This window comes from Malus domestica, chromosome 14 (assembly GCF_042453785.1).
Source record: "Malus domestica chromosome 14, GDT2T_hap1".
Classification (NCBI taxonomy): domain Eukaryota; kingdom Viridiplantae; phylum Streptophyta; class Magnoliopsida; order Rosales; family Rosaceae; genus Malus; species Malus domestica.
The window spans coordinates 4,020,700-4,043,221 of NC_091674.1; the positions used below are offsets into that span (position 1 = coordinate 4,020,700).

The 22,522-nt window shown below is 41.1% G+C and overlaps 1 protein-coding gene across 1 annotated transcript; it reads left to right on the forward strand.

The window, feature by feature from the left end:
* Positions 1 to 8,107: 8,107 nt before the first annotated feature.
* On the forward strand, positions 8,108 to 8,539 carry LOC103454231 (uncharacterized). The gene has a single exon (XM_008393824.3). The coding sequence runs from the start codon at positions 8,108 to 8,110 to the stop codon at positions 8,537 to 8,539; it is 432 nt and encodes a 143-aa protein (XP_008392046.3).
* Positions 8,540 to 22,522: the final 13,983 nt, after the last annotated feature.

Genomic DNA, 22,522 nt, shown 5'->3' on the forward strand with positions numbered 1-22,522 from the left:
AAACTTTGTTTGAATGACAATGAGATTACAACTAGACTACTTGGGTGGCACTTAACTAGTTGTACTGGTTATGTGAAACACAAGGAGTCTGAGGGCCTTAGTACGAAAAAAGTCATGGAGTTTTATATATTGCAGCTGATCTATTTAAATCCTTATCGAATATATACTAGTATGTAGAGTAATGATGAGACTTAAACTTATTAAAAAGATAGAGATTATCACTCTTTCTGATAATAAGATGGACCGAGTGAATCTCTAGCCATATGTATGGTTGCATAAATAGATGAAGTCTCTACTTCCTCACATACGCTCTTTGATATCTAAAACCCTATTCACTTAGAGAGGAGTATTTTGAGTGTTGGAAGTAGAAGACTTCTTCTGTTGATTCTTCAATGGCGATACCTCCAGGTAAGTTGATCTTATAGATTACAAGTTGTTGTGAATCTGATATTCATTTGGTAATCTTAGTGTTGTGTTGGTTTTCTACATTGATGTAGTTCATATATTCATATACTGCTTACATGTGGTATCAGAGCTAACCCAACATGGCTAGGGTTCCTTTATCTATACATGGTTAACTCGATAAATATTATGTGCCTACAAGAAACTAAGTGGGTTGGGCGTAAGGCAAAGGATCTAGAAAACTCAGGGTTTAAACTATGGTATTCGGGCACAAATAGAACGAGAAACGGTGTTGGCATCATCGTGGACAAGACCTTGACACAAGATGTTGTAGATGTCAAGAGGGTAGGAGATAGAATCATGGCAATCAAGATTGTAATAGGACAAGAACTTATCAATGTGATTAGTGCGTACGCACCTCAAGTAGGGTTGGATACGAGTTCGAAGGAGAAATTTTGGGAAGACCTTGGAGACTTGGTGCAAGGAATTGCTCAGACGGAGAAGTTATTTATAGGAGGAGATTTAAATGGACACGTGGGCAGGGAGACAGGCAACTATGGAGGTTTTCATGGTGGCCATGGTTTTGGGGAGAGAAACGAGGATGGGGAAGCTATCTTGGATTTTGCAATGGCATATGATCTCTTCTTAGCCAACACCTTCTTTAAGAAGAGAGAAGAACATGTGATCACCTACAAGAGTGGGTCGTCAAAAACACAAATAGATTTTCTTCTAATGAGGAAAGGGGATCGTATAACTTGTAAGGATTGCAAAGTTATACCAGGAGAGAGCGTGGCTAATCAACATCGCTTGTTGGTGATGGATGTACATATCAAACGAGTGAGAAAAAAAAACAAGACTTGGAAGTGCCCAAGGACTAGATGGTGGAATCTAAAAGAAGAAAAACAAGTCATTTTCAAAGAGAAAGTAATCACCCAGTGTGTGTGGGATAGAGAGGGGGAAGCTAACCAAATGTGGGATTCCATGGCTAGTTGTATCCGAAAAGTAGCAAAAGAGGTATTAGGAGAGTCCAAGGGCTTTGCCCCACACCAAAAGGAATCTTGGTGGTGGAATGAGGAGGTACAAACAAAGGTGAAGGCTAAGAAGGAATGTTGTAAAGCCTTATACAAGGATATGACCGATGAAAATGGTGAAAGGTATAGAAAAGCGAAGCAAGAGGCGAAGAAAGCTGTGAGAGAAGCTAAGTTAGCGGCTTATGACGATATGTATAAGCGACTAGATACCAAAGAAGGAGAGTTGGATATCTATAAACTAGCTAGAGTAAGGGAAAAGAAGACAAGGGACCTAAACCAAGTGAGGTGCATCAAGGATGAGGATGGAAAGGTTCTTGCTACAGAGAACGCGGTTAAAGATAGATGGAAATGTTATTTTCATAATCTTTTCAATGAAGGACATGAAAGGAGTGTTTCTTTAGGGGAGTTGAGTAACTCAGAAGAGTGTCGAAACTACTCTTTTTATCGTAGAATCCGGAAGGAAGAAGTGGTTGTAGCTTTGAAGAAGATGAAGCATAGAAAAGCAGTAGGCCCAGACGATATACCAATCGAAGTGTGGAAAGTTTTGGGAGAGACAGGTATAACATGGCTCACTGACCTTTTCAATAGGATTTTGAAAACGAAGAAGATGCCAAATGAGTGGCGAACGAGCACTTTGGTGCCTATCTACAAGAATAAGGGCGATGTACAAAATTGCATGAACTATAGGGGTATTAAGCTAATGAGTCATACAATGAAACTCTGGGAGAGAGTCATTGAGCATAGATTGAGGCAAGAGACACGGGTTTCGGACAACCAATTCGGGTTCATGCCAGGGCGCTCAACCATGGAGGCAATCTATCTCTTAAGAAGATTGATGGAAAGATATAGAGATGGGAAAAAGGATTTACACATGGTCTTTATAGATTTGGAAAAAGCGTATGATAGGGTCCCAAGAGACATCATTTGGAGGATTTTAGAGAAGAAAGGAGTACGAGTAGCATATATCCAAGCTATACAGGATATGTATGAAGGAGCAAAGACTGCCGTAAGAATTCATGAAGGACAAACCGAAAGCTTCCCCATAACTGTAGGATTACATCAAGGCTCATCCTTAAGTCCTTACCTTTTTGCGTTGGTAATGGATGAGTTAACAGGACATATTCAAGATGATATTCCTTGGTGTATGCTTTTCGCAGACGATATAGTGTTGATAGATGAAACTCAGGAAGGGGTAAATGCAAAGCTTAACCTTTGGAGAGAAGTGTTGGAATCTAAAGGTCTTCGCCTAAGCCGATCAAAGACAGAATATATGGAGTGCAAGTTCAGTGCAAATGGAGGCCAAAACGAGTTAGGGGTGAGGATCGGAGATCAAGAAATACCAAAGAGCGACCGTTTTCGTTACCTAGGATCTATCTTGCAAAAGAACGGAGAATTAGATGGAGATCTCAACCATAGAATACAAGCTGGATGGATGAAGTGGAAGAGTGCATCCGGCGTGTTGTGTGACCGCCGTATGCCACTGAAGCTCAAGGGAAAATTTTATAGGACGGCAATAAGGCCGGCGATGCTGTATGGCACAGAATGTTGGGCGGTGAAGCATCAACACGTACACAAAATGGGTGTAGCGGAGATGAGGATGCTTCGTTGGATGTGTAGGCACACGAGAAATGATAAGATTAAGAATGAGGATATCCGGGGTAAAGTAGGAGTAGCCGAAATTGAAGGAAAGATGAGAGAAAATCGGTTACGGTGGTTTGGACATGTGCAAAGAAGGCCTACCGACGCTCCGATTAGAAGATGCGACTATGGGACAGAGGTTCAGGGCCGAAGGGGTAGAGGAAGACCTAGGAAAACTTTGGAAGAGACCCTAAGAAAAGACTTAGAGTACTTGGATCTAACAGAGGACATGACACAGGACAGAACACAATGGCGTTCTAAGATTCATATAGCCGATCCCACTCAGTGACTTGGATTTTCCAAGTCTCCAACCGAGAAGTTTTCCTCACTCGGGAAATTAAGGGAACACTACCTCAACCTACATGCTCCACTCACAAAGCTTCAACATACAAGCTTCAACAAAAGAAAATTCAAAGAACTTAGCGAAGAAGGCTTTGGTGTATTTAACACAATACGTTGAAATGAAGGAAAGCTTATTTATTGATATCCCCGATAAGTTACAAATATGTACATATACTTGAGTCAAAATAAACAAACAAGAGGGAGCCTTCACAAAGGTTGCTTAGGAGAAGTCTCAGCAGTCGGTAGAGCCCCAGAAAGAGAAGGCACCGGAGGGGGATCATTCGGAGCCTCAGTACTGGACAGAACCCTAGAAGGAGGAGGCATCAGAGGTTGATCATTTGGAGCTTCATTACGCGGTACAGCCCCAGAAGACGAAGGCAATAAATGCCTTTGGAACAAACCCACAAATCTCTGATGATCAAGTAAAACCTGACCATCAGATTCCTTCATCTGGTCAAGCTTCCTCTTCATGTTTGTAGCATAGTCATGTGCGAGCCAGTGCAACTGTTTATTCTCATGCTTGAGCCCTCTAATCTCCTGTTTGAGACTCATCACTTCAGCCGCCAATGATTCAACTTGGCGGGTTCGAGCAAATAGGCGTTGGGCCATATTAGACACAGAACATGCACACTGAACACTAAGAGCCAGAGAATCCTTAACAGCCAACTCATCAGACCGTTTGGAAAGTAGTCTGTTATCTTTGGGAGTGAGAAGGTTCCTGGCCACTACCGCAGCGGTCATATCATTCTTCATCACGGAATCCCCAACGGTAAGAGGACCAGTCGGGGAGACGAAGGATGGGCGCCATATGTTGTCTGGAGAAGGCGGGGCTGCCTCTTCAACAAGGTTCAAGTCAAAATGACGGTCGGAGGGGCCAGACATTTTCAAAGGTGTTGAAGAGAGAAGAGGTCGGACAAATCAAGATCTTAGAAGTGCAAGAATGGAGCTTCTACTGGTGGATATTCAAGTGTGCTTTGGAACTTAATGTCAGCCCCTATAAAAATCTGTACTCGATGAAGCTTCAGAAATCGAAGAGGCGCCTGCTCAGAAATCGAAGAGGCGTTTACTTTCTCAAAAGCTGGGCTACTCAGAGACCACGAGGGTCGATCTCAGAAATCGAAGAGTCGTGTGCTTTCTCAAAAGCTGGGCTGCTCAAAGACCACGAAGGCCGATCTCAGAAATCGAAGAGGCTTGCTTTCTCAAAAGCTGGGCTGCTCAGAGACCATGAGGGCCGATCTCAGAAATCGAAGAGGCACCTACTTTTCTAGCCCTGTCAGCACCTGTCACACGCACACTCAGCTTTGCAGAAATTATGGGCATTCGGTCGAAGATTTCTGGCGAAGTAGAAAGCACATGAATCGTACTGTTCAATCACCCACTTCCCACACGCAACAGTAGCTCATGGGTACCACATATAACTCTGCCAAAGTTCTCTGACAAAGTTGAGACACGTGAAACTTGCAGCTCCCACTACATCACTCTGACCAAGAAGGGTAAAAGATTAGCAAAGAAACAACACTAACAAAGTTTAGACACATAAATTTTGAAGGTCTAGCTACCATATTATTACCCACAAGGGTAAAGGAACAGTACCACTGCTGGATAATTGGAAAGTCCCGGTGTGTCAACCTCTGTGCTTCGTGGCAAGGTAGACTAGCAAACATGCCCAACCTTTACTCACATTCGAGAAAACACTCCCAACAAGATTGCTTGCTCCAAAATCGAAGAGGCATCGTCCTCCGAATCTCGAGAGCCAGACTCCCAACATGATTACTTTCTCAAAAATCGAAGAAAGGGTAAAGGAACAGTACCACGGCTGGATAATTGGAAAGTCCCTGTGTGTCAACCTCTGTGCTTCGTGGCAAGGTAGACTAGCAAACATGCCCAACCTTTACTCACATTCGAGAAAACACTCCCAACAAGATTGCTTGCTCCAAAATCGAAGAGGCACCGCCCTCCGAATCTCGAGAGCCAGACTCCTAACATGATTACTTTCTCAAAAATCGAAGAGAGGGTAAAGGAACAGTACCACTGCTGGATAATTGGAAAGTCCCTGTATGTCAACCTCTATTCTTCGTGGCAAGGTAGACTAGCAAACATGCCCAACCTTTACTCACATTCGAGAAAACACTCCCAACAAGATTGCTTGCTCCAAAATCGAAGAGGCACCGCCCTCCGAATCTCGAGACCCAGACTCCCAACATGATTACTTTCTCAAAAATCGAAGACACCGCTCTCCGAATCTCGAGAGCCAGACCCCCAGTAGGATTGCTTTCTCAAAAATCGAGAGGCATCGTTCTTCGAAACTCGAGAGCCAGATCCCCGACAGGATTGCTTGTTCGAAAACCGAAGAGGCACCACTTTCCCAACTTCAAGAGCTGGATCTCCTTGGATAAAGTTTGTCTGTAATCTTCACACGCAACATCAGCTTTCCAGATACCACAGACCACTTTTTCAAAGTGCTCTGACAGAGTTAAAACTTGTGAAGCTGGCAGCTCCCACTACCGTGCTATGACCAAGCAGGGTAAAAGAATAGCATTATTACTTGATGTTAGGGAGACTCCTATATATGTCGACCTCCATTCCTAACGGACATGCAGACCTGCAAAAATGCTCAACCCTTCCTCTTATCTGAGAGGGCACTCCCAACGAAGCCTTTCAAAATATTCAGCTTTCTTTCCCCCCGATAATACCTCTGTAAACAAGCTATACTAGAGCAAGAATATCTCATATCATCAGGGTTAAAAGCAAGAGTATCCCATATCATGCTTTTTCCCTGTCTTTTCCTTTGGCCTTGTTCTTACCTGCAAGACAAGGAGAAAGAGAGCAATCAGTCAGCACTTGGAATCAAGCTTCCAGCCATGAACTGACTGCCTGGAACCCTTACTTACCTGGCATTGCTCTCGAGTACTCATCTTCAACATCTTATGCTTCCAGGGAAGATCCCGCATCTGCCTGAGGAACAGATAGGGCAAGTGAGAAGGATACAAGGAAGCATGTGGAGACAAGCGTAACAGCACACGTGCCGATACATCCACTACTCTGTCAAAAGCAAAAGTATCCCATATCAGCAGGGTCGAACGTACTCTAGATTTGATGGACTTGTTTTGACCCTCAAATTCTTCAGTCGGCCTTATCTCTGGAGGAAACCAGAAAAACCTCCAGCCCAGTTCAAGAATAAGCCTGTGGAAAGTTACTTCTTCAAAAGCAAAAGTATCCCATATCATCTCTTCTCATTTTTCTTCTCTTTATCCTTCATGCTGCCTGCAAGATAGGGAGAATGTGAACAATCAGCCGGAGCTCTGATTGCTTACCTGGTCTGTCACATCTTTCAGCAGATCCCCTAGCTCGGCGACTTGGGGGACTCCTACTACATGGTTTGTATCGCGCTTGACCAAGCCTGAAACTACAAGTAAGCTTCAAGTGACATTGATACATTACCTTGTGCATCTCCACTAGTTACAGATACCACCCCTGGATGGAGGAAGAGTACTTCCAGAGAAGATGCCACATCTACCTATGAGACAGATAAGGAAAGTCAAGACGATACCACACTCCAGTAATTAGAAGTTTCGTGGTTACGAGATCATTCTCCCACAATATTTCCTAATGTCATTTGTACTAAATCATTCACTTGTACTCACTAAAGGAGAGCTTGAACCTATGTACTTGTGTAAACCCTTCACAATTAATGAGAACTCCTCTATTCCGTGGACGTAGCCAATCTGGGTGAACCACGTACATCTTGTGATTGCTTTCCTATCTCTATCCATTTATATACTTATCCACACTTATCTAGCGAAGATCACAAAAAGTGACCGTTTTCGCTACCTAGGATCTATCTTGCAAGAGAACGGAGAATTAGATGGAGATCTCAACCATAGAATACAAGCTGGATGGATGAAGTGTAAGAGTGCATCCGGCGTGTTGTGTGACCGTCGTAGGCCACTGAAGCTCAAGGGAAAATTTTATAGGACGGCAATAAGGCCAGCGATGTTGTATGGCACAGAATGTTGGGCGGTGAAGCATCAACACGTACACAAAATGGGTGTAGCGGAGATGAGGATGCTTCATGGGATGTATGGGCACACGAGAAAGGATAAGATTGAGAATGAGGATATCCGAGGTAAAGTAGGAGTAGCCAAAATTGAAGGAAATATGAGAGAAAATCGGTTCCGGTGGTTTGGACATGTGCAAAGAAGGCCTACTGACGCTCCGGTTCGAAAATGTGACTACGGGACAAAGGTTCAGGGCCGAAGGGGTAAAGGAAGACCTAGGAAAACTTTGGAAGAGACCCTAAGAAAAGACTTGAGTACTTGGATCTAACGGAGGACATGACACAAAACCGAGCGCAATGGCGTTCTAGGATTCATATAGCCGACCCCACTTAGTGGGAAAAGGCTTTGTTGTTGTTGTTGTTGTTGATTATATAATTAACTATTACCATGTATACCTCCAGTTGTGTTTGCTATCTTGTGCAAAGAACATCATTGAAAGAACAGTTACAATACTGGAAACTCAATCAAGAAGAACTTTTGGATTCATATTTTATTTGTCAAAACCAAACTGATAAATAAGATTTGAATTGTAAACAAGTATTAGGTTTTGGGAAAAGATTAGGCGTAATCTTTCCTTCTGTTTGTTGACACCTAATGACTAACAACTATTAAAATTAACATTTGGCAACTCCTCACATGACATCCCTCAATTTCAACAATATTGAGACTTTGACAGGTTCTAACTACAAGAAGTGGAAGGAGGATGCTGAAATGGTTCTTGGCCTTATGGATCTCGATTTGGCATTAAAGGAAGAAAAACCTGCAGCTATTACTGCAGAGAGCACTGCAGATCATAAGGCAAAGTTTGAAAAGTGGGAAAGAACAAACCAAATGTCACTGATGATTATTAGGAAAGTTATGGCTCCATCAGTTAAAGGGGGTGTTCCAAAACAAGACAATGCGAAAGACTTCTTGGCTGCAGTTGGAGAAAAGTTTAAAGAATCTGACAAGGCTAAAATTAGGACTTTTCCCACTCAAATTACTTCCATGAAATTTGATGGTGAGGAAAGTGTCAGAGAATACATTCTCAAAATGGTTGATCTTGCACAGAAGTTGAAGTACCCATGACTGACCAGTTCTTAGTTCATATGGCTTTGAACTTCTTGCCTCCAACATATGGGCAGCTCAAGGTTTCTTATAACACTCAGCAAGATAAATAGGGCATCGATGAACTGATTACTATGTGTGCACAAGAAGAAGATTGGCTCAAGAGTGACAAATCAGTAGATGTGAATTTTTTGCAAGGAGAAAAACGCAAAAGGGACTTCACTCAAGGTTCAATCGTGGCTGCTGATAAGAAGAAGAAAGAAATTTTTTCTTCATTTAAAAATGCTAACATCACCTATAAGGGATCTCATAAAATAAAGCACGTTAACACTGAAACTGAGAAAGAAAAGTGTTATTTTTGCAAAGAAACAGGTCACTTAAGAAAGAATTGCAATGGCTTCAAGAATTGGCTTGTTAAGAAAGGTAATGAAATAAATGTTTTTGTGTGTGTTGAGTCTAATTTAGTTTACATTCCTCCTAAAAGTTGGTGGTTTGACACAGACTGTTCTATTCATATAAATAATTCTTTGCAGGGCTTTTTAAAAACAAGGGTGATAAACAATGAAGTCTACAATGTCTATGTGGGGAATGGGAGCAAAGTTGATGTCAAATCCATAGGAAGTGTCAAATTAGTTCTTTCATCTAACTTTATTTTAGACTTGAGTCTAGTACTTTATGTACCTTCCATGCGAAGGAATTTAATTTCTGCATCTAAGCTAGTTAAGTCCGGCTTTACATTTGTGGGTGACAATCAAAGTGTAAAGTTTTTCCATTCAAATAATATGAATAAATTACTTGGCGAAGCTTATCTTAAAGTTGATATGTGGCAAATTAATTGTACTTATGAGATTGAATGTTTTAGTGTCGGTTCTAAACAAGTGCTCACTCATGAAAAAACCTCAATGCTTTGGCACAAAAGGTTGGGGTACATCTTTAAAGAAAGGATCATCACACTTACAAAACAAGACTTATTGCCAAAACTTGATTTCAGCAACTTTAAAGAGTGTATTGATTGTTTTAAAGGAAAACTCACCAATACTAGGAAAATAGGGTCAAATTGTAGCCAATCTCTACTAGAAATTATACACACTGATATTTGTGGACCTTTTTCAATTAAAATCATATGTGGAAAGTCATATTTTATAACATTTATTGATGATTTTTCACGGTTTGCATATGTTTTCTCATTTCTGAAAAATCTGAAGCCTTGAATTGTTTTAAAACATTTCATTTGGAAGTTGAAAAACAACTAGAAAAACATATTAAAATTGTTAGATCTGATAGAGGTGGTGAGTATTTTGGCAGGTTCACTGAGGCTAGACAACACAAAGGACCCTTTGCAACTTATCTTGAACAAAATGGCATCGTGGCTTAGTATACTACCCCTAGGACTCCTCATCAAAATGGAGTTGCTGAATGAAGGAATCAAACTCTGAAGGACATGATCAAGTCTATGTTTACACAGTCAAAGCTTCCAATGTTTCTTTGGGGATAAGCGCTGAAAACTGCAAATTATATATTGAATCATATACTGAGCAAGTTCGTTGACATGGTACTAAGGGTGGGCAAACGGGTCTTGGACCCGCGGATCAGGGCAGGTTCACAAAATTAACAAGGTGAGGCGAGTTCAAAAGTCTGAGAAAACGGGCCCCCAACCCGAACCGTGCGATGGAACAAGTCTGTAAGTCTCGAATCATACTTGACCCACCAAATCTCTATCTCTCTTGTCGGTCATAAACACAAACCCACATTTCATCTCCCAAATCCCAAACCCTCAAAATCCACCTACAAAAAAATTAATATAGACTTCCAACCAAATCTCTCCATCTCCTTGTCGACCACAAACCCTTCCTTCATCTCCCAAATCCCAAACCCCCCAAATCCACCTATAAATTTTAATAAAGGTTGAAGCTTTCACTCTCACAGGCACTGAGAAGGAAAGGCAGTGAAAACCCACATGGATTCAGATCAGGGAAGCTTTTGGTGGGATTTAATGGGAGACATCGGAGGATAAGCTTATGAGTACTTCAGCAACTAAGACGACATTTTGCAGACGGCGGTCATGTGGTTTTGGTAAATCCTGTTGTTCTCGATAAGGTTCTTCAATTTAAGAACACCATTGATGGTAGAACAGTGAGATTCAAATTCTCATTTTTTTAATTTTTTCGATGGTAGAACGGTTTGTGGTTTCAAAACAAGGAGAAGATGGTTGGAGACTTGAAAAACAACTCGAGTCTCTGCAGAAGTCAGGCATAGTAGAAGAAGAGTTCGTTGCATAGAAGGACGAGTTCTCTGGAAAATGACCCGTGTGGACCCGTATGAATCGACCCGTTTTATACAGGTTGGGTTAGGTCCGGTTCCACCTCTAAATTTTTTATTACCTAATCTGACTCGCCCCGTGTTATTTTCAAACAGGTCGAGTCCAGTTCTTGCAATTTTGGGCCCAGCTCGTGCCCACCCCTACATGGTACCATTCAAAGCTTGGATTGGAAGAAGGCCAAGTTTTAATCACTTTCGTGTATAGGGTTGTAATGCCGAGGCCAGATTTTATAATCCAACTAATAAAAAGCTTGATCCAAGAACCACCAGTTGCAAGTTCATTGGGTATTCTGAGAAGTCTAAAAGGTATAAGTTATATTGCCCTAGCAATCACTCGAGGGTCATGGAAACACATAATGCAAAATTTCTCGAAGATGAGGATGAGATTGACATAAGTACATCATCAACTTCATCCCCAAAGTTCGAAGAAATCCCACATTATAGTGAGTTACTTGATCAACAAGCATCTACTATCATTATTCCCATTGACTTGCAACCACGTCTTTCTCATGACAACTTACATATATCCCAGGAAGATGAGATAATAAATGAGGAACAAGTGCCCCATGCAGGTGCTTAAGAAAATGAAATACATGCACATGCACAACCAATTGAAGAACATTTCACGAATGCTCCAGTCACTGTAGCTTTGGAATTAAACGTTCAAAAATCACAGCAGGTATGCAAGGTAGTGATGTTGCCTGATTTCGTGTATCTTAATGAGGTTGAACATACCATAGGTGATGAAGATGATCCTTTGTCCTACAATCAAGTTATAACAAGTGCACGATCAAAGTTATGGAATCAGGCCATGCATGAAGAACTAGAGTCTATGGAGAATAACAATGTGTGGAGTCTAGTTCCAAAGCCAACTGGGATAACAAAAATTGTTGGTTGTAAGTGGGTATTTAAGACAAAACGAGACTCACATGGCAATATTGACAAACACAAAGCAAGGCTAGTGGCAAAGGGTTTTATGCAAAGGGAAGGAATCGTGTAACAACCTGTCGCGGGATTTACGAAACAAAAAGAGTATTTTTGTATTTTCACTAAGTTTGGGGATATTTTCCTTTTAAAAATGGTTTTTGGGTCTTAAATGGTGTGCCCAAGGGGCCCACCCCTGATTTATCCCCCGGTTCCCTCCCCTTTTCCTTTTTTTTTTCTGAATTTTTTAACTTTCTCTCTCTCTTTCAGCTCTTTCCCATCTTCTTTCCCTCTCGAGCTCATCTCTCTCTCTCGGACTCTTTCTCGATCGACACCCACACACACCCAGTTACCCCCACACCCAAGGAGACTTCGACGACAACACCACCCTCCGATCCCACACTCTTTCTCCTTCTCACCACGGTGTAAATATTCCCCGACGAGTTATCATCATTTTCAACGAAGGTAGGTCAAAACGCCCTTCCATCTTTCTCCCTAGTAGTCTAGAAGGATTCATGGTTACTAAAATGTGATTTTGGTGAAGGTTTGGACATGAAAACATGTCAGGGAGACTTCCCCAGATTTCCAGCGAGGAACCTGTCACATTTGAGGTAATTTTCGGCCAAACCAAGGCAAGTTGGCTGGTGTGTAAGGTATCAATCTCTTCATCTCGTTGAGTACTATAAATTTCCTTTTTGTTTCACCCAATTTCGTTGAGTATTGAAAAATTTATATCCATTTGAATCTTACCCAATTTTCAGCGACCTCGGTGGATTTCGAGGCGTTTTCTGGCCAAACAATGGCGAGTTAGACATCATGTGAGATACCATTCTCGTCTTCTCGTCGAGAACTATGATTTTTGTTTTTGAATCACTTGATTTCGTTGAGTATTGACCAAGTTATGAGCATTTAAAGTTTGTCTAATTTCCGGCCGAAATTCCGGCCTTCTCCTTCAATTGGTTTTGGCGACCCACATAACAAACGGGCCAAAGAACCAGCTCGAGGGAGCCTAGCCCAAACCAGCGCCGAGCCCAACCTAAACCAATTCCCTAAGCCCAAGCAAATGAAACCCAAACCCATTACCCTTTAAAGCCTAACCTAAAACCCAAACCTTGTTAGTTTACGCCTTTAGGCCGTAAAGGACTCGGGCCTCAAGCCCGTTAATCTCTTTAAAACCCAACCCAAATCCTTTTATTTTTATTTATTTAATTTCAAGCTCAAATCCATTAGAAACCATTTTATTTATTTATTTATTTTATTTGTTTGAAATTAAACCCAAACTCTTAAAACCCAACCCTTTTTTAAAAAGCCTAATCTAAACATTTTTAACCTAGGGCCTTAAGCACTAAATCCTTTAACCTTTCAAACCCTAAACCCTAACCGGTCCAAACCCTTTACGTGGAATATTCTGTCAAGGAATATTCTCTGGAATATTCTATGGACTTTTACAAAATTTAACCGGGACCCTTCTTAGGATAATTCAACGTCCTGAATCCGTTTTCAACGTCTGTTTTCCCAAATTCAATTGTTATAGTAGAGTTTTATTAATTGGACCCTTTATGTGCTTAAGGGAAATTATTGTGGCGTCTCTGTCTTCGCTAGTTTGCGTGGCTCTTCGGCGGCTAAGTATCTGTAAGTGGACCCCTTCTGAAAATGCATGTTTTTAATAGTAGAAATGCATACATGCAAAGCATGATTTGATGATTACGTTTTATGAAACGTTTTGTGAGATAATATGCTTACTAAGGTTATTTTGAATTATTACTATTTTTCCTATAACTTGTGTTCTTATTGAATATCGGATGGATGACGATATGATATTTAGAACATGTTTAGAACACCTCTTTATAGTATAGATGATGGATGACTTTATACAATGAAGTTGTTTTTCAATATATTTATGTTCAATGGTTTTGTACTTACCTAGTGGTCCCTATTCCGCTACAGGACGAAGGGATAGATTCCGATCCATCCCAGACGACAGTTTGGTGTTGGCATAGGGCCTGGAGTGTGTTTCCTCTAGCTATTTAGCACATGGACGGGGAGCCAGCATCGGGCCTGTAGCGTATTTTCCTCTAATTGTCTGCTCAGAGACGGGGAGCCGACATGGGGCATGGGGGTTATCGGACATTCACTAGTGATTATTATATATACAAATTATGATTTGAGACATTGCACGGCATACTAGGTTTTGAAAACCTATGTTTATCATGATAAATGTGTTTTCATAAAACCTGGGGGTTAGTATGTTAATAACTGTTTTATTATATATATATATATATATATATACTTGGTCCACTCATGTTTGTTTTGCGCCCCCTTCAGGACTTAGAATCGAGGCATACAATCCCGGCGTCCAGACACTTCCGCATCGGCATCTTCGAGTCCTCTCGGTGTAGGACCCACTCCTTTGTTAATTCAATTTTTATATTAATTCTTTTAGTGTTATAGATTAGATATGTGCTCTGAACACATTCCTTAAATGTATATTCTTGATTCTTTTATATTTATAAGTCTTATCCATCTTTTATTCTCAGCATTTGCACTCAATAAATAGCTTTCGTCACCCTCAGGTGTCGGCCAACATGTGCTTATCCTGGTATTCGAGGAATATCAGGATCGGGGCGTGTCACATCACCCAGGGGAGTGGATCCTGTAAGCCTTATACGTATATTCTTATCTCTACCTAACACGAGGCCTTAAAGGAGCTCATTGGCTTTAAGTTCCATTGGAACTTCGAAGTTAAACGAGTTCACGCGAGAGCAATCCCATGATGGGTGACCCATTGGGAAGTTTTTGTGTGAGTTCCTAGAAACAAAACCGTGAGGGCTTGGTCGGGGCCCAAAGTGGACAATATCGTGCTACGATAGAGTCAAGCCTGGGATGTGGTGGAGGCCCAGGCTGAGATGTGACAATTTAGTATCAGGGCCAATCCATGGCCGGATGTGTGCCGACGAGGACGTCGGGCCCCTAAGGGGGTGGATTGTAACATCCCACATCATCTAGGGGAGTGGATTATGTAAGCCTTATATATATATTCTCATCTCTACCTAACATGAGGCTTTTTGGAAGCTCACTGGCATTGGGTTCTATAGAAACTTCGAAGTTAAGCGAGTTCACGCAAGAGCAATCCCAGGATGGGTGACCCACTGGGAAATTCTCGTGTGAGTTCCCAGAAACAAAACCGTGAAGGCGTGGTCGGGGCCTAAAACGGACAATATGTGCTACGGTGGAGTCAAGCCCGGGATGTGGTAGGGGTCTGGGCTGGGATGTGACAAATCGACTATAATGAGACATTTTCTCCAGTCTCAACAAAAGATTCCATGAGAATAATCCTAGCTCTTACGACACACTTTGATTTATAACTTCATTAAATGGACGTCAAGATGGCATTCCTAAATAGAGAACTTGAAAAAGATATTTACATGCAACAAGCACCTGGATTTGTTGAAAGGGGGAAAGAAATGATGGTTTGTAAGTTGAATAAGTCTATATATGGCTTAAAACAAGCCTCGAGGTAATGGAACAAGAATTTTGATCAGGTAATGGCAACTTCTGGTTTTCAAGGGAACAAAATGGATGAGTGTATTTATTTGAAAGTCCTTGGCTCAAGGGTAATATTCTTAGTATTGTATGTGGACGATATATTATTAGCCAGCTCTGATATTTCTCTACTACAGTCAACTAAGAGTATGCTCACTCAAAACTTTGACATGAAGGATTTGGGGGAAGCTCGATTCGTTTTGGGAATAAAAATTATAAGAGATCGTGCTAAGAAGTCTCTTGGTTTCTCTCAAAGGTAATACATCGATGAAGTCACTAAAAGATTCAACATGGACAAGTGTTCGAATGGAGAATTGCCTATTGGTAAAGGGGACAAATTGAGCATTGATCAATGTCCCAAAAATGAATTGGAGAATGAGGGAATGAAAGACAAGCCCTATGCATCTCTTGTAGGGAGTCTGATGTGTGCCCAGGTATACACAAGATCGGACTTAGCTTTTGCAGTGAGTGTACTAGGTAGGTTTCAATCAAATCCCACATTATAGTGAGTTACTTGATCAACAAGCATCTACTATCATTATTCCCATTGACTTGCAACCACGTCTTTCTCATGACAACTTACATATATCCCAGGAAGATGAGATAATAAATGAGGAACAAGTGCCCCATGCAGGTGCTTAAGAAAATGAAATACATGCACCTGCACAACCAATTGAAGAACATTTCACGAATGCTCCAGTCACTGTAGCTTTGGAATTAAACGTTCAAAAATCACAGCAGGTATGCAAGGTAGTGATGTTGCCTGATTTCGTGTATCTTAATGAGGTTGAACATACCATAGGTGATGAAGATGATCCTTTGTCCTACAATCAAGTTATAACAAGTGCACGATCAAAGTTATGGAATCAGGCCATGCATGAAGAACTAGAGTCTATGGAGAATAACAATGTGTGGAGTCTAGTTCCAAAGCCAACTGGGATAACAAAAATTGTTGGTTGTAAGTGGGTATTTAAGACAAAACGAGACTCACATGGCAATATTGACAAACACAAAGCAAGGCTAGTGGCAAAGGGTTTTATGCAAAGGGAAGGAATCGTGTAACAACCTGTCGCGGGATTTACGAAACAAAAAGAGTATTTTTGTATTTTCACTAAGTTTGGGGATATTTTCCTTTTAAAAATGGTTTTTGGGTCTTAAATGGTGTGCCCAAGGGGCCCACCCCTGATTTATCCCCCGGTTCCCTCCCCTTTTCCTTTTTTTTTTCTGAATTTTTTAACTTTCTCTCTCTCTTTCAGCTCTTTCCCATCTTCTTTCCCTCTCGAGCTCATCTCTCTCTCTCGGACTCTTTCTCGATCGACACCCACACACACCCAGTTACCCCCACACCCAAGGAGACTTCGACGACAACACCACCCTCCGATCCCACACTCTTTCTCCTTCTCACCACGGTGTAAATATTCCCCGACGAGTTATCATCATTTTCAACGAAGGTAGGTCAAAACGCCCTTCCATCTTTCTCCCTAGTAGTCTAGAAGGATTCATGGTTACTAAAATGTGATTTTGGTGAAGGTTTGGACATGAAAACATGTCAGGGAGACTTCCCCAGATTTCCAGCGAGGAACCTGTCACATTTGAGGTAATTTTCGGCCAAACCAAGGCAAGTTGGCTGGTGTGTAAGGTATCAATCTCTTCATCTCGTTGAGTACTATAAATTTCCTTTTTGTTTCACCCAATTTCGTTGAGTATTGAAAAATTTATATCCATTTGAATCTTACCCAATTTTCAGCGACCTCGGTGGATTTCGAGGCGTTTTCTGGCCAAACAATGGCGAGTTAGACATCATGTGAGATACCATTCTCGTCTTCTCGTCGAGAACTATGATTTTTGTTTTTGAATCACTTGATTTCGTTGAGTATTGACCAAGTTATGAGCATTTAAAGTTTGTCTAATTTCCGGCCGAAATTCCGGCCTTCTCCTTCAATTGGTTTTGGCGACCCACATAACAAACGGGCCAAAGAACCAGCTCGAGGGAGCCTAGCCCAAACCAGCGCCGAGCCCAACCTAAACCAATTCCCTAAGCCCAAGCAAATGAAACCCAAACCCATTACCCTTTAAAGCCTAACCTAAAACCCAAACCTTGTTAGTTTACGCCTTTAGGCCGTAAAGGACTCGGGCCTCAAGCCCGTTAATCTCTTTAAAACCCAACCCAAATCCTTTTATTTTTATTTATTTAATTTCAAGCTCAAATCCATTAGAAACCATTTTATTTATTTATTTATTTTATTTGTTTGAAATTAAACCCAAACTCTTAAAACCCAACCCTTTTTTAAAAAGCCTAATCTAAACATTTTTAACCTAGGGCCTTAAGCACTAAATCCTTTAACCTTTCAAACCCTAAACCCTAACCGGTCCAAACCCTTTACGTGGAATATTCTGTCAAGGAATATTCTCTGGAATATTCTATGGACTTTTACAAAATTTAACCGGGACCCTTCTTAGGATAATTCAACGTCCTGAATCCGTTTTCAACGTCTGTTTTCCCAAATTCAATTGTTATAGTAGAGTTTTATTAATTGGACCCTTTATGTGCTTAAGGGAAATTATTGTGGCGTCTCTGTCTTCGCTAGTTTGCGTGGCTCTTCGGCGGCTAAGTATCTGTAAGTGGACCCCTTCTGAAAATGCATGTTTTTAATAGTAGAAATGCATACATGCAAAGCATGATTTGATGATTACGTTTTATGAAACGTTTTGTGAGATAATATGCTTACTAAGGTTATTTTGAATTATTACTATTTTTCCTATAACTTGTGTTCTTATTGAATATCGGATGGATGACGATATGATATTTAGAACATGTTTAGAACACCTCTTTATAGTATAGATGATGGATGACTTTATACAATGAAGTTGTTTTTCAATATATTTATGTTCAATGGTTTTGTACTTACCTAGTGGTCCCTATTCCGCTACAGGACGAAGGGATAGATTCCGATCCATCCCAGACGACAGTTTGGTGTTGGCATAGGGCCTGGAGTGTGTTTCCTCTAGCTATTTAGCACATGGACGGGGAGCCAGCATCGGGCCTGTAGCGTATTTTCCTCTAATTGTCTGCTCAGAGACGGGGAGCCGACATGGGGCATGGGGGTTATCGGACATTCACTAGTGATTATTATATATACAAATTATGATTTGAGACATTGCACGGCATACTAGGTTTTGAAAACCTATGTTTATCATGATAAATGTGTTTTCATAAAACCTGGGGGTTAGTATGTTAATAACTGTTTTATTATATATATATATATATATATATATATATATATATATATACTTGGTCCACTCATGTTTGTTTTGCGCCCCCTTCAGGACTTAGAATCGAGGCATACAATCCCGGCGTCCAGACACTTCCGCATCGGCATCTTCGAGTCCTCTCGGTGTAGGACCCACTCCTTTGTTAATTCAATTTTTATATTAATTCTTTTAGTGTTATAGATTAGATATGTGCTCTGAACACATTCCTTAAATGTATATTCTTGATTCTTTTATATTTATAAGTCTTATCCATCTTTTATTCTCAGCATTTGCACTCAATAAATAGCTTTCGTCACCCTCAGGTGTCGGCCAGCATGTGCTTATCCTGGTATTCGAGGAATATCAGGATCGGGGCGTGTCACATCACCCAGGGGAGTGGATCCTGTAAGCCTTATACGTATATTCTTATCTCTACCTAACACGAGGCCTTAAAGGAGCTCATTGGCTTTAAGTTCCATTGGAACTTCGAAGTTAAACGAGTTCACGCGAGAGCAATCCCATGATGGGTGACCCATTGGGAAGTTTTTGTGTGAGTTCCTAGAAACAAAACCGTGAGGGCTTGGTCGGGGCCCAAAGTGGACAATATCGTGCTACGATAGAGTCAAGCCTGGGATGTGGTGGAGGCCCAGGCTGAGATGTGACAATTTAGTATCAGGGCCAATCCATGGCCGGATGTGTGCCGACGAGGACGTCGGGCCCCTAAGGGGGTGGATTGTAACATCCCACATCATCTAGGGGAGTGGATTATGTAAGCCTTATATATATATTCTCATCTCTACCTAACATGAGGCTTTTTGGAAGCTCACTGGCATTGGGTTCTATAGAAACTTCGAAGTTAAGCGAGTTCACGCAAGAGCAATCCCAGGATGGGTGACCCACTGGGAAATTCTCGTGTGAGTTCCCAGAAACAAAACCGTGAAGGCGTGGTCGGGGCCTAAAACGGACAATATGTGCTACGGTGGAGTCAAGCCCGGGATGTGGTAGGGGTCTGGGCTGGGATGTGACAAATCGACTATAATGAGACATTTTCTCCAGTCTCAACAAAAGATTCCATGAGAATAATCCTAGCTCTTACGACACACTTTGATTTATAACTTCATTAAATGGACGTCAAGATGGCATTCCTAAATAGAGAACTTGAAAAAGATATTTACATGCAACAAGCACCTGGATTTGTTGAAAGGGGGAAAGAAATGATGGTTTGTAAGTTGAATAAGTCTATATATGGCTTAAAACAAGCCTCGAGGTAATGGAACAAGAATTTTGATCAGGTAATGGCAACTTCTGGTTTTCAAGGGAACAAAATGGATGAGTGTATTTATTTGAAAGTCCTTGGCTCAAGGGTAATATTCTTAGTATTGTATGTGGACGATATATTATTAGCCAGCTCTGATATTTCTCTACTACAGTCAACTAAGAGTATGCTCACTCAAAACTTTGACATGAAGGATTTGGGGGAAGCTCGATTCGTTTTGGGAATAAAAATTATAAGAGATCGTGCTAAGAAGTCTCTTGGTTTCTCTCAAAGGTAATACATCGATGAAGTCACTAAAAGATTCAACATGGACAAGTGTTCGAATGGAGAATTGCCTATTGGTAAAGGGGACAAATTGAGCATTGATCAATGTCCCAAAAATGAATTGGAGAATGAGGGAATGAAAGACAAGCCCTATGCATCTCTTGTAGGGAGTCTGATGTGTGCCCAGGTATACACAAGATCGGACTTAGCTTTTGCAGTGAGTGTACTAGGTAGGTTTCAATCAAATCCCACATTATAGTGAGTTACTTGATCAACAAGCATCTACTATCATTATTCCCATTGACTTGCAACCACGTCTTTCTCATGACAACTTACATATATCCCAGGAAGATGAGATAATAAATGAGGAACAAGTGCCCCATGCAGGTGCTTAAGAAAATGAAATACATGCACCTGCACAACCAATTGAAGAACATTTCACGAATGCTCCAGTCACTGTAGCTTTGGAATTAAACGTTCAAAAATCACAGCAGGTATGCAAGGTAGTGATGTTGCCTGATTTCGTGTATCTTAATGAGGTTGAACATACCATAGGTGATGAAGATGATCCTTTGTCCTACAATCAAGTTATAACAAGTGCACGATCAAAGTTATGGAATCAGGCCATGCATGAAGAACTAGAGTCTATGGAGAATAACAATGTGTGGAGTCTAGTTCCAAAGCCAACTGGGATAACAAAAATTGTTGGTTGTAAGTGGGTATTTAAGACAAAACGAGACTCACATGGCAATATTGACAAACACAAAGCAAGGCTAGTGGCAAAGGGTTTTATGCAAAGGGAAGGAATCGTGTAACAACCTGTCGCGGGATTTACGAAACAAAAAGAGTATTTTTGTATTTTCACTAAGTTTGGGGATATTTTCCTTTTAAAAATGGTTTTTGGGTCTTAAATGGTGTGCCCAAGGGGCCCACCCCTGATTTATCCCCCGGTTCCCTCCCCTTTTCCTTTTTTTTTTCTGAATTTTTTAACTTTCTCTCTCTCTTTCAGCTCTTTCCCATCTTCTTTCCCTCTCGAGCTCATCTCTCTCTCTCGGACTCTTTCTCGATCGACACCCACACACACCCAGTTACCCCCACACCCAAGGAGACTTCGACGACAACACCACCCTCCGATCCCACACTCTTTCTCCTTCTCACCACGGTGTAAATATTCCCCGACGAGTTATCATCATTTTCAACGAAGGTAGGTCAAAACGCCCTTCCATCTTTCTCCCTAGTAGTCTAGAAGGATTCATGGTTACTAAAATGTGATTTTGGTGAAGGTTTGGACATGAAAACATGTCAGGGAGACTTCCCCAGATTTCCAGCGAGGAACCTGTCACATTTGAGGTAATTTTCGGCCAAACCAAGGCAAGTTGGCTGGTGTGTAAGGTATCAATCTCTTCATCTCGTTGAGTACTATAAATTTCCTTTTTGTTTCACCCAATTTCGTTGAGTATTGAAAAATTTATATCCATTTGAATCTTACCCAATTTTCAGCGACCTCGGTGGATTTCGAGGCGTTTTCTGGCCAAACAATGGCGAGTTAGACATCATGTGAGATACCATTCTCGTCTTCTCGTCGAGAACTATGATTTTTGTTTTTGAATCACTTGATTTCGTTGAGTATTGACCAAGTTATGAGCATTTAAAGTTTGTCTAATTTCCGGCCGAAATTCCGGCCTTCTCCTTCAATTGGTTTTGGCGACCCACATAACAAACGGGCCAAAGAACCAGCTCGAGGGAGCCTAGCCCAAACCAGCGCCGAGCCCAACCTAAACCAATTCCCTAAGCCCAAGCAAATGAAACCCAAACCCATTACCCTTTAAAGCCTAACCTAAAACCCAAACCTTGTTAGTTTACGCCTTTAGGCCGTAAAGGACTCGGGCCTCAAGCCCGTTAATCTCTTTAAAACCCAACCCAAATCCTTTTATTTTTATTTATTTAATTTCAAGCTCAAATCCATTAGAAACCATTTTATTTATTTATTTATTTTATTTGTTTGAAATTAAACCCAAACTCTTAAAACCCAACCCTTTTTTAAAAAGCCTAATCTAAACATTTTTAACCTAGGGCCTTAAGCACTAAATCCTTTAACCTTTCAAACCCTAAACCCTAACCGGTCCAAACCCTTTACGTGGAATATTCTGTCAAGGAATATTCTCTGGAATATTCTATGGACTTTTACAAAATTTAACCGGGACCCTTCTTAGGATAATTCAACGTCCTGAATCCGTTTTCAACGTCTGTTTTCCCAAATTCAATTGTTATAGTAGAGTTTTATTAATTGGACCCTTTATGTGCTTAAGGGAAATTATTGTGGCGTCTCTGTCTTCGCTAGTTTGCGTGGCTCTTCGGCGGCTAAGTATCTGTAAGTGGACCCCTTCTGAAAATGCATGTTTTTAATAGTAGAAATGCATACATGC